The following is a 12,963-nucleotide window of genomic DNA, read 5'->3' as shown; positions in this document are numbered from 1 at the left end:
CGTTTTTGGGGAGCAAAGTCGTGGGGGCGGATCAAATTAAGGATCAGAATTTTATTCAGTGTTGATTTCAAATAAAATGGCGTGAAAAGCACTCTAAGGATCAGGATTGGCTATGGCCCTGTTTGAGGCGGTTTAGGCATTTGTTGGTTTATGGATTTGGCTGATCAGCTGCTTTCTGAAATCCGGCTTACACGGAATGCCTGTGAGTGTTTGTGTTTGGTGAAAAACAGAGATAGAGGGTCAGAGAGAGAGAGAGAGAGCCCAAACTCGTTATCGTTAAGCTCCAAAATATGACTTCAAAATAGTCACACGGGACCCTATGGAATGACTTAAAAGCAAGTTTTTTTTTTTTTAAAGCAAATCCGACAACGAACCGATCAGGGTTCAGTTCCTGCGTTGAACAGTCCCATCATTTGAGTTGAACAGTCCGATCGATTTGTTTATCAAATTAATGGTTTTTGGCAAAATCACGATTCGGTAAAATGAAACTGGTCACCTGACCAGTTTTCGGTTTTTCTGGTCCAATCGTCCGGTCTGATTCGATTTTAAAAACTATATTTAAAAGTGACTTCAAAATTGACATAAAAATAGTCCGTTTAGACTTTTTGTATTTTTTTCACCAAACATTCTTACTACATGCCAAGTCTAGGTGAGCCCCACCTTGCAATACCTAAAGCAGAAAGTAACGTGTCCAATGGTACTTAAATGTGAGGTCTGAGACTAAGGTTACCGGAAAGCTAGACGGGTCTTAATCTCAACCGTAACAAAGAAGACATCAAATCAATCCACTCCTCTATAAAATTGCCCCTAATAACGTTTCAGAGTACATCTCCGCCGTATATTGGGAATATTTCTCGATGATATACAAAAAATGATGATATCGTCTTGATAAAATGTTCTTAATATACCGCGGGAATGTGGTGTGGGACATCGTGGGGGGCTGATTTCAACTCACGAAAGAAGTTGCTGCCTTGCTGGGACGTACCCTGTAGGGCCCCCAACTATGCGAAAGCTAGACGAGTCTGGACTCTGGATCTCACCGACGACCGTGTTAAACAAATTGCTGGGCCCCAAAGGTAGGGCCCAACTGTGTGAAAGCTTGATGGGTCTCGGAATTTGGATCCCATTATTCCCTGGGCCCTACCCCCTGGTAGAAAAACTCAACCAGTGTGAAACAAGTTGCTGTGGTCCATTTCTCCCAAACTGGGTATTTACTAATTAGTCCCTATGGTCTATTTCTCCTATGTTACTTCCGGACCGTTACTTTGTCAGTTTTTCATATCAGACGAAGTGAGTGGAGATGCAGTGACCAAGCTGCAACTTTGGGCAGTCCCTATCCAATCCAAGCTGAGATTTTGCATGGATCGGACCTGTGTTTTCGGGTTTGCGTTAAGGGCTCTAACTCAGCCCAGTCCAGTTCAGATTTGACCCAATCCGAGCCATACAAATAAATAGTATATAGTTTTATAAACAAAATTTATACATATTTTTTAATCAAAGAGAACCGCCTTAAGCCCTTAACCCAATAAAAGATGACCATATAAAACTATATTCATATTTTTGAACTCGTCTGAAGCAAAAAAAAAAAAAATTATATATCTATCATATATATATATATATATATATATATATATATATTTCTTTTTGAACTCGCCTTAACCAAAACCCCAAACCAAAGCCCGAGATTTGCACTTGTAGATGGGCCTGGGTTGAACCTTATCCCGAGTCAACCCGCCAGAATTGAACCCCGGAATGACCATGCGTGGATCCTTAGAAATGACTTAAAAGTGACTTCCCTCACATCCTTCTCGACAGCCAAAGTTTTTCCATGAAAAGATCAGTCTCCATGGCGAGAGCAGAAATTTAACTCTAATTAATTGGAATTGCAGGTTGACTGAAAGATGTCAGCAAGCAGGTCTGATGGCAGAATTTTAAATGGCAAAAATAACTTGGGTTTAGTTAGAATTGGCTTTCGTCTTCAACGCGACATTAACCGTTTATCAGAATTTTAAAAGGGGTTTTTATTGTTCAGACTTCAGTCCACCCCAACAAATCTTAGCCCACCGTACAGGCGGGATGAATTCTGAGGTGGAGTATGATCCTGTGAAGTATTTAAGGTCTGTTTCAGTGTGCTGAATGAATCACGGGTTCGTTCTTCCAGTGGAAAGCAAAAGGCAAGAGAAACAGAGTTTTTTGTTCTCGTGCAAGAGTTCTTGTTCTTAGGTGAAGGTGAGCATAGCCATACTCCAAATCTAGTCTTTTGATTTGTTCTGGTGTAGTGTAACTGTAATGGGTAGCGTTTTTAGAGACTTCCTGTACTTGTGCTTGTGCTTCTACTTTGCTTTGTTCCATACTGCTGCTGGGTTGAGCTCTGATGGAGAAGCTCTGCTTTCACTACTGAAAGATCTGTCTGTACCTCCCTCTATCAAGTCGAGCTGGAACTCAAACGATTCCACTCCTTGTAACTGGCATGGAATTCAATGTGATGGCCTGAAAAAGAATGTGATCTCCCTGAACATGTCGGGTCTGGGAATCTCCGGTTCATTGAGACAGGAGATTGGCCAGTTGAGATCCCTCAAGAGGCTTGACCTTAGTGACAACAATTTCTCGGGTTTGATCCCGGCAGACTTGTCCAACTGTAGTCTGCTTGAATACTTGGATCTATCGATGAATGGTTTCAACGGTGATGTGCTTGGAAAATTAGCAAACTTGAGAGGGCTCAGATTTTTATCTCTGTTTGATAATTCCCTGAGTGGGGAGATACCAGAGTCTTTGTTCCAGATTCCACGTCTGGACACAGTTTATCTCTACGCTAATAGGTTCACCGGGTCTATCCCGTCGAATGTAGGAAACATGACTGATCTTGTTTCTCTGTGGCTCTATAGTAATCAATTATCAGGGATGATACCAGAATCTATTGGGAATTGTACTAAATTGGAAGAACTCTATCTTACTGACAACCAGTTAGTTGGAGTTTTGCCTGAGAGCCTAAACAATCTTCAGTTCCTTGCTTACTTGTATGTCAGTTCGAACAGACTTAAGGGCAGGATAAAGTTGGGGGGTTCAGGTAGTTGCAAGAATTTGCAGGAGTTGGTCTTGACTTACAATCAATTTGATGGAGAAATACCATCAGGCTTGGGCAACTGTAGTAGCTTAACAACCTTGCAAGCCCTGGGTAATAAATTAACAGGACAGATCCCTGCTTCCTTTGGGTTACTAACTCAGCTGGAGCAACTTTACCTCAATGAGAACTCTTTGTCAGGGGTAATCCCACCAGAGATTGGAACCTGTAGTTCCTTGAAGGAATTACTCTTGCAATCAAACCAACTTGAAGGCAAAATTCCAAGTGAGTTGGGATCTTTGAGTAATTTAGAGGACCTTGAGTTGTTTACAAACAGATTGACTGGAGAGATTCCAATTAGCATTTGGAAGATTCCAACCCTTAAGTATCTCCTGGTCTATCAGAACAATTTGTCTGGGGAATTACCTTTAGAGATTACTGAACTCCACCATCTGGAAAACATTTCGTTGTATAGCAACCATTTTTCTGGAGCCATACCCCCGGGCTTGGGGATTAACAGTAGTTTGGTGCAATTGGATTTAACTAACAATTCATTCTCTGGTGAAATCCCTCCAAGTCTTTGCTTTGGAAAACAATTGAGAATTTTGAATATGGGTCTGAATCTACTTCAAGGTAGCATTCCCTCAGATGTTGGAAGCTGTCCAACCTTGAAAAGATTGATTCTTAAGAACAACCGTCTCACAGGTCCCCTTCCCAATTTTATGAAAAACCCAAACCTTCTATTCATGGACATTAGTGGAAATAACATAAATGGGGCAATTGCTTCAAGCTTGGGGAATTGTACCAATCTTACGACAATAAATTTGTCCATGAACAACCTTACAGGACCCATTCCTCAAGAAATAGGAAACCTTGTGAACTTACAGCTTTTAAATTTGTCTCATAACCATTTGATAGGTCTGCTACCTCTACAAATCTCAAACTGTAACAAATTATTGAAGTTGGATCTGGGTTTCAACTTATTAAATGGTTCCATTCAGTTGTCTCTGAGGAACTTGACAGAATTATCCAATTTGATTTTGAGAGAGAATCTGTTCAGTGGGGGGATTCCAGATTTCTTTTCAGCATTTGAAAAGCTTTCAGAGCTACAACTTGGAGGAAACTTTCTTGAGAGTGAAATTCCTCCATCAATTGGATTATTGCAGAACTTAAACTTTGCTTTGAATCTCAGTGGTAATAGACTGACAGGAAAAATTCCATCAGGGATGGGAAAGTTGAGTTATCTGCCAAGTTTGGATTTATCTTGGAACAATCTGACAGGAAGTTTAGCAGAGCTTGGTACCCTAAATTCATTAATTGAGTTGAATGTTTCATATAATCACTTCAGTGGTCCACTACCGGACAGATTGATTAAGTTTCTAAACTCCTCACCTTCTTCATTCTTGGGAAATCCGGGCCTCTGTGTTCCTTGTCTTATTGGAGATGGCTCAAGTTGCATTGTAAACAGCAATCTTAGCCCGTGCAATCATGAATTGCATGATCAGAAGCACCTCACCAGAATAAAGGTTGTGATGATAGCTTTTGGGTCATCATTGTTCTGTATTCTAGTGCTTCTCTTGTTCTGTTACATGCGTTTCAAGTTGAGAAGAGAAAAACTAAAATTTGAAACCTCTGTTCATGAAGGTTCATCTTCCTTACTGAGTGAAGTTATGGAGGCTACTGATAATCTAAACAGCAGATTTATCATTGGGAGAGGAGCCCATGGAATTGTTTACAAGGCAGACTTGGGTCCAGAGAGAATTTATGCTGTAAAGAAGCTTACATTTTCGCATCATAAAGGAAAAACCATAAAAAGTATGGTTAGAGAAATTGAAACTATTGGAAAGATCAGGCACCGAAATCTGGTAAGGTTCGAAACCTATTGGTTGATGGAGGACCACGGACTCATCTTGTATAATTACTTGGAGAATGGAAGCCTCTATGATGTTCTACATGAGATCAAGCCAGCTCCAGTCCTCAAGTGGGAAGTGCGTTACAGGATAGCACTAGGAACTGCCCATGGGTTAGCATATCTGCATTATGACTGCAATCCTGCAATTGTTCATCGAGATATCAAACCAAATAACATACTTTTGGACACTGACATGGAGCCTCACATCTCTGATTTTGGCATTGCCAATCTCATGGATAAATCTTCTACCTCAACTCAGTCCATCACAGTTGCAGGCACCATTGGATATATAGCACCTGGTATAAATGAACTTCTATGTTTTCATTTTTGTTTGTTTCCATTGTCGGTCCATGGTTTCAATTTCTTCATAGCTCTTTCATCCAGAAATTTACTTGTAACATGTTAACTCACTGTGACTGTGACAGAGACTGCATTTAAGGTAGTGAAGAGCAAGGAATCAGATGTGTACAGCTATGGGGTGGTTCTGCTTGAACTGATTATCAGAAAGAAAGCTTTGGATCCTTCATTTCAACAGGACATCGACATAGTTCACTGGGCACGTTCAGTATGGAGCAAAACTCAGGCCATTGACAGGATTGCAGATCCAAACCTTATCGAAGAATTCATGGACTCTATTGCCATAAAAGAAGTTATCAATGTACTATTGGTGGCATTAAGATGCACAGCAGATCATCCAAGTGAGAGACCAACAATGAGAGATGTGGTGAAGCAGCTATTAGATGCTAAGGACCAAGTTATACAAAAGTTTAGTTAGATTTGAAGTTTGTTGGTAACTTAGGTTTTTCTCACTTTAAATTGTATTTTATGTTAAATTTAATAACATATTTTGTACATAGCTATGTAATTCTTGATAGAGGTTTATGGAGTGAGAACTCTAACCATCTTACCATCATCATATTGTTGTGCCATAGATAAGTATACCCTTAAGCAAGTTGAAGGTGAAAGTTTAAGTTTTACCATCCTTCTCTTTTTGTCCAGTGTAAACATTAAGCTAGTTGATGGTTACATAGACAGCAGGAGAGGTCACTAGAGTTGGTACCAGGAATGTGACCTGACTGTATGGATGAAGAAGGTAACAAGTTGCAGAAAGACATGTACGCTCGCTTGACTGTATAGATAACCCTGAGTAATTCCTTTTTCAGAGCAGTTTTTCAGCTTGAATATTTGGCACTTGGCCTCAGTTGTAGAATGTGTTCGATTGAGAGAGTAATTTGCCATTCAATCTCATATAGTGATTGCAGATGAGAAATTTAATGCATGCATTTGGACGGTGGAGAAACATCTACTGCACTTTAATAAAAACAGTGGAAAATGAACCGACCAAACTGTTTTTTTTCTTCTGTTGGTGATCTTTCACTGAACCGACTAAATGGTTAATCACTTAATCCTGATCCTAAATAGATCTATTCATGGGCCGGGTAACCCGCGGGCCCTTCTTCTCGGGCTCGTTTTCTAAATACCGGGCCTGATTATTTTTCGGGTCAGGACGTCAGGTTTGGTCTTTTCCAAATAAACCCACACCGAAGTCCAAGCCTTAGCTTAGCACGATAATGTTTATATTTAATAAAAATATAATTTATATTAACAATATGTTATATATATTATATGATATTATGGGATTTTTGTCTCTAACAACTTTGTATTTTGCGAAAAGGGTGGGGCCAATTTAGATCTTAGACTTAAAAAAAAAAAGAAAGTCACCGTTTATCTCAAAACGTACGGTATAAGTGATGCCATTCACAATTTGTCAAACAATGAATAAAATAATAAAAAATGTTGATGTGGTATTAAACTAAAAAATTGCAAATGGGTTTCATTGAATAAAATAAAATAATTTAATATATAATTAATAAATATTAAAAATAATATATAAATGAGTCTCACTTGAACATTTCTCTTTTCAAAGAAAAATAAGGTGGATTCTAACTTCTTTTATTAAGAGAAAAATAATAGGTGAATCCAATTGAAACATTCTCTGTTAATAAAAAAACAGGATAAATTTCTTAAACTATTCTTACGGTTTAGTTAATTGACTAAGTGTACCCTTACTGTTTGAAAATTGACTAACACTATCCTTACTGTTTCTGACACTTGACTAACTCTTACCCCTGTCATTAACATCTGTTAATACTCCATCACAATCTATGCACATATGACCACATTTGACCAATACAATTTTTTTAAAACTTAATATTACCTTAGTACCCTGAGCCCCCTCCCCTCTCCTTCTCTTCTAAGACCTCTCCCAATATTACCCTTGAGTCATGGGTATAGATTAATAGAGATTGAAAGACTCGTATAATGTGCTTGGAAGTCGTAGTGGAATCTCTTTCTTCCAACTGAGTGAGCAACGTTAAAGGCTACACAAGGAGTGAAGACTATTGGGATGGTGGAAATGAACATGATAGATCCCGAGTTGGGCATTGGACCACTAGTGTGAACGAGATGGGTCATCCCTTTCACTCTCTCTCTCTTTCTATCTCTCCTAACAGAAACAAAATATGGACTATACAATTAGTTGTAAGCAATAAAGGCATTTGATTACCAACAAGAAACCCACCATTAGAGTATTTTGTAAGACTTAGGTTTCATCAAAATTTAAGTCTTACCAATAACGGAGCTTCAAGCGTGACAACTGTTAGATAGTGTATGCCCTTAGCTCCAATCAGAATGATGTACATTATGACATTTAATGTAAATGAATAAAGTACATATTTGATTCGTGTTATTATGGTGTGTTTCTGTGTAATACCCTTAAACTGGACACTTATGAGACTCGTGTTAGTTTAGAATCTTCATAGCCGTTGGATAGATCTAGGGAGATTTATCCTGCTAAGGCTGACACTGATGTGCCGCCAAGTTGGTTGGGGTGGCTTGTCTTAGCTACCAGGGTGAGACCTGAGGTACATGTAGTGTGGGTTTCATGAAACCCTGAACGGGACTAGAATTCAAGTATTGCCTTGGACCTTGGAGATAGATGGGCAAAACTGGAATGTTACACCTGACTACTAGACTCGATTATGATACTACACTAGGTGTCGGATTGAGTTGTCTTTGATATGCCAATCAGTGAGATCCTTAGAGGGGGTCAAAACCTGGGTATGTTGGGGCAGTCTGAGAATTCATCTGAGTGGGTGATCATAGTGACAGGATCAGCCCCTTTGTCGGACAAAGTGAATGATCGAGAATGTACTCTCTCTAATGGAAACCAAAACTGTCGGTAGTTGATTTCAACCGTTGAAATTTGTTTTGCAAAATATATTTATATATAGATATACATATATACATTATGGTTTCAAAATGTTTTAATTACTGGGATCCATGTGAGTAGAGAGTGCAACATTGTACCTTGCAGCCGAGAGAGAGGTCCTCTCTTGTCAGGCAGTGTTTGATCATTATGGGCTGAGAGGCTAAGTGCAAGACAATTGAGGGTAATACCTGATGGGCTAATCTTGCATCTGCCCACAGTCCTTAGGTTTTTATAAGGTGGCTTGACCTAAGGACCATTTAGTGTAAATGTTGGGCCCATTAAGAGCCCATGGTGATGGACTAAGGGATTCACTATTTCCTAGAATGAATTCGGCCAGGCCTTATAACAGAGGCTGGGCTGAACCCATGTGGCTGATGTGTAGATCAATGTTTGGGTCCCACGCCATACAAGGATAGCCAACTGGGCAGCAGTTAGGAGGTTAAGTGAGCACATAGACTTAATGGGCCTAAAACCCATTCGAACTGACTTAATAAGATTAATTAATTAGGGGCGGTTCTAGGATTAAGATCAATAGATAGGATAAGAGATTATCCCTATCCACTCAGAGAGTCCAGGTCCAAATAAAGATTTGGATCAGGAAACTCCTAATTTGATTAGGAAGTCTGATCTTTATTTGCAGATAAGATAAGGGATTATCCTTACCTCTTAAAGAGAGTCTAGATCCAAATACAATATTTGGATTAGAAAACTCCTAATGGGATTAGGAGATGCTCTCTTTAAAGGCTATAAATAAAGGAGTAGGGCGAACCTCTAATACACAATTCTCAGTTCAAAGATTACAAAGAGAGAAGAATTTACAGTTTGACTGCTCCTGTCTTCTGCTCTTGCCACCCCTGTCAGTTTGATCTTCACCTGTGGATGTGATCAAGAAAGGTTCTTGATATTACCTTTTGGTAAAAAAGGTAATCTGAAGTCGTGCTCACCAACCCTCCATCGCATTCTTGCTGAAGAATTTGGTTCTTGCTGAAGAGCCATCCTATTAATTCTGCTCCACCTAACATTGTGTCATATTCAGTGGGAGCAGTCTTTGGTTTTCTCCTTGGACGTGAACACTTTTGTTGGGAGTTATTGTTACTTCATATCAAGCATATTTCTCTCCAATCTTTTGGTTTCAAATCTGGTCCGATTTGGTTTTAAGATTAATCATTGAAAATGTAGTTTTATAAAATAGGGAATGTGATTCTCACATGGGAGAGAGAAATTTTGAAAATTTGCCCAACTTTCCTACAGAGTTCAGCCATCCATATGATGGATCTCTCATCCTTTTAGACAACAAAATTAGACCATTATGCATTCCTTGGCGTTTCAGAAAGTGAGGTTCATCTTCAATTTTTGACCATAAAGGATTCAATCTAGGTGGAACAACTGTGATGGATACAGAGGTGAATGAAGACAACGTGTTCCGGGATTTCAGAGTGGTAGTCGAAAGATAGCACACACGGCGGTGGTGTCAGATTTCTCCTTCTTTCTCCATTTTCAGACCTCTCCCCACACCTTACAATGTTCCACGCCAACAGTTAAAGCTACCCGTAGGGCATGGAAGCTATGGGTGGAACCAACATTTGTCTCCGCTAAAGCAACTCAGCCATGTTTTAATAGGAGGGCACCACCTCCTGTGATGGTGTTGTTCTGGACCAAGTCGGCTAGGTTTATAGTGAGTCATGGGTACAGATTAATAGAGAGTCCCACATCATTCGTGTCACTATTTCCTATCGAGAATCTGTTAACTGTGTCTTATCCCCCTCCATCTTTCACTTGGCACAACCGTCGCAGGTGACGACAACCACTGACAAAGGGCTCTCTCTCTCTCTCTCTCTCTCTCTCTCTCTCTCTCTCTCTTTTTCCCTCCTCTCTGCAAGCTTTAAAACTCATTCAATTGACGAACAATGAAACAAAATAAGAAATCAGATCCAAAAGTTCATACCCATTTGGATTCCACTCTGTGTTCCGACCATTTTGTTGAATGCTTGTGTTGTGCTTCTTTCTTTATCAGCTCTTTGAGTTCACTAGTCTCTCTAGATCTTGAGGCCAACAGTGATGGGTCAGAACCACTATGTGGTTTTTATAACCCCCATCCAAAGGTGACTAGGACTCTAACAAATCTTATCACTGATTGAGATTAATTCCCCATCAAACAATTCTCAATCCAATCCTACCACACTTAGAATCCCACTCCAAATAGGAGTCTATCTTCAACTTATAAAACACTTTCATAGACCCATACGTATCAAGTGTCAACCCAATAAATAAATAAATAAATAAATATATATATATAATATATATATATATATATATATTTAAATTGACAAATACTAACAATCTCCCCCTATTTGTCACAGTTAAAAAAAAAAGTTTTGAAACAAAACATCCATTGGGTTGAAATAATTTTTTTTTTGAAATCGAGTGGCCACTCCTAAAGAAAGAAAAAAGATAAATAAAAAACATATGTGTTATGAGAGTGCAACATCAAATCAGTCCCATTTTCAATATCCTTACAAATGCCCAAGCAGGAAAGACCTATGCTACTATGCAGTAGTGACTCATTTCTATGGTCAAAGCATCTATAAGCACACCTTCCACAAGCCAAAACAAAAGTGTGAATGGTGGTTTGGGAAGCCATCAAAGGATTTTCCAAATATGGCCACTAAACTTCATGTGTCAATCAGTTGATCAAACACGTCACTTGGATGTCAAACCATGTGGTTAAAAATGCTATTTTCAACAAGCATTTCATCTAGTAAGGGCTTAATAGGTGATGTCCAGTCACCATGAATGCCCAAGCCATCAAATCTACATGGATAGTTAAACTCCCATGTGGGAAATCAAATGTGCACATATATATTTCTAAACAAATTATAAAATATTAAATGAGCCATCATTATTAATGAACATTAAATGATATCAATGTCAAAACAAAACAAGATGAACACCATACTCCCACTAATCAAAATAATTCACTAGCATCTATTACACCCATATTGGATACATGACGTTGGAAGGGTTTGATAAGTAAACCCTTAGTCAAAGGGTCAGATAGCATGTCTTCAGTGGGCATTTAAAAGATTGTTAATTCCTTTTCAACAACCATTTCTTTGACATAATGATATTGGATCTTTATGTACTTTGATCTTGCATGATGACGTGCCTCTTTAGTCAAATGTATAGCAGTAGTGTTATCACAATAAATTTGAAGAGGTCTAAGAATGGAATCCACCACAATCAAATCAGTGATGAAAGTCTTAAGTCACGAAGCATGCCTTGCAGCTTCACAACATGAGACATATTCAACTTCCATTGTAGAGAGAGATGTAGATTCCTGCTTATGACTTCTCCAAGAAATAACACCACTAGCAAGAGTGAAAATGTATCTTGAAGTGGACGTTTGAGTATCAAGATCACCTTTAAAATCTGAGTCAACATATCCCATAATCTCCAATTGGTTTACTTGGCTAAAAACTAACATGAAGTGTTTAGTTCTTTGCAAGTATCTTAAAACCATTTTAGCAGCCTTCCAATTATCCATTCCAGGATTGTGTTGAAATCTGCCAAGCAAGCTAATAGCAAAGCAAATATCCGGATGGGTGCAATTCATGATATACATGATACTACCAACAACAGAGGCATATGGAATGTTTGCCATGTCTTTGCGTTCCAAATCATTTTGTAGGCATTGCCCCTTATGCAGTTTGTCTCCTTTTACAACAGGAGATTTACCAGATTTACAATTTGTCATCCCAAACCTTTCTAGCACTTTCTTCATATACCCTTCTTGTGATAATCCCAACATTCTCATACGTCTATTACGCTGAATTTGAATACCCAAAACATATGAGGCTTCTCCAAAATCCTTCATGTCAAAAGACATAGACAAGGTCTTAGTATCAAATAACAATGCTAGATCATTAGAAGCCAAGAGGATATCATCTATGTATAATATTAAAAATATAATGTTACTCTCACTGGTCTTGGTGTAAATGCAATTGTCGGCAGTGTTCTCCTTAAATCTGAATTCAGTGATAATGCCATGAAGTTTACAATACCACTGTCTAGAAGCTTGCTTGAGTCCATACAATGATTTGTTCAACTTGCATACCTGCCTTTCATGTCATTTGGCTACAAATCCATCAAGTTAGTCCATGTAAATAATTTCATCTAAATCACCATTTAAAAATGTTATTTTTACATCCATTTGATGTAATTCATAATCAAAATGTGCCACAAGAGCTAATAATATTCTAAGAGAGTCATTTCTTGAGACCGGAGAAAAAGTCTCATCATAATCAATACCCTCCTTTTGAGTATAGCCCATGGCTACGATTCTTGCTTTATGTTTCTCAATTTGACCACTTGAGCTTCGCTTAGTCTTAAAAACCCACTTGCAACCAATGGACTTTGCACCTACAGGGAGGTTAACCAATTCCCATACAGAATTTTGTTCTATGGATCTCATTTCTTCTTGCATTGCCATTATCCAATCATTTGAGCTTTTATGAATCAGGGCTTCAGAGAAACTATTCGGATCTGTGACATTATCAATAAATGAGCCAGATAAATACACAAGAGAGTCATCTGATATGGCTGACATTCTCACTCTTTGGGAGTGTTGAGGTTCTTCTCTAGCAACTACAGGAGGATTAATAGATTCAACAGGTGAAGGTCTGAACTCTGAGAGTTTTTCAAATTCTACTTGTCCTCTCC

The 12,963-nt window shown here is 38.7% G+C and overlaps 1 protein-coding gene across 2 annotated transcripts; it reads left to right on the top strand.

Moving 5' to 3' along the window:
• Positions 1-1,792: 1,792 nt before the first annotated feature.
• On the top strand, positions 1,793-5,950 carry LOC148843707 (uncharacterized). 2 transcript variants are annotated; one of them, XM_088959861.1, is made up of 3 exons: positions 1,793-1,915; positions 2,033-5,272; positions 5,399-5,950. In XM_088959861.1, the coding sequence occupies exons 2-3, from the start codon at positions 2,290-2,292 to the stop codon at positions 5,746-5,748; spliced, it is 3,333 nt and encodes a 1,110-aa protein (XP_088815987.1). In that variant the 5' UTR covers positions 1,793-1,915; positions 2,033-2,289; the 3' UTR covers positions 5,749-5,950. The 2 variants fall into 2 exon arrangements, with proteins under 2 accessions (XP_088815987.1, XP_088815986.1); XM_088959860.1 differs by having other exon boundaries at positions 1,811-5,272.
• Positions 5,951-12,963: the final 7,013 nt, after the last annotated feature.

This window comes from Nelumbo lutea, chromosome 8 (assembly GCF_056320005.1).
Source record: "Nelumbo lutea isolate HS-2025 chromosome 8, American lotus-T2T, whole genome shotgun sequence".
Taxonomy (NCBI): Eukaryota; Viridiplantae; Streptophyta; class Magnoliopsida; order Proteales; family Nelumbonaceae; genus Nelumbo; species Nelumbo lutea.
This window is presented reverse-complemented; position numbering and strand designations above follow the sequence as displayed.

Bases quoted from the DNA above. Each gene is read 5' to 3' on its own strand.
- LOC148843707 (XM_088959861.1), top strand. From the start codon at position 2,290: ATGGGTAGCGTTTTTAGAGACTTCCTGTACTTGTGCTTGTGCTTCTAC. The intron at 5,273-5,398 runs GTATAAATGAAC...TGACTGTGACAG, and splicing joins CATTGGATATATAGCACCTG to AGACTGCATTTAAGGTAGTG.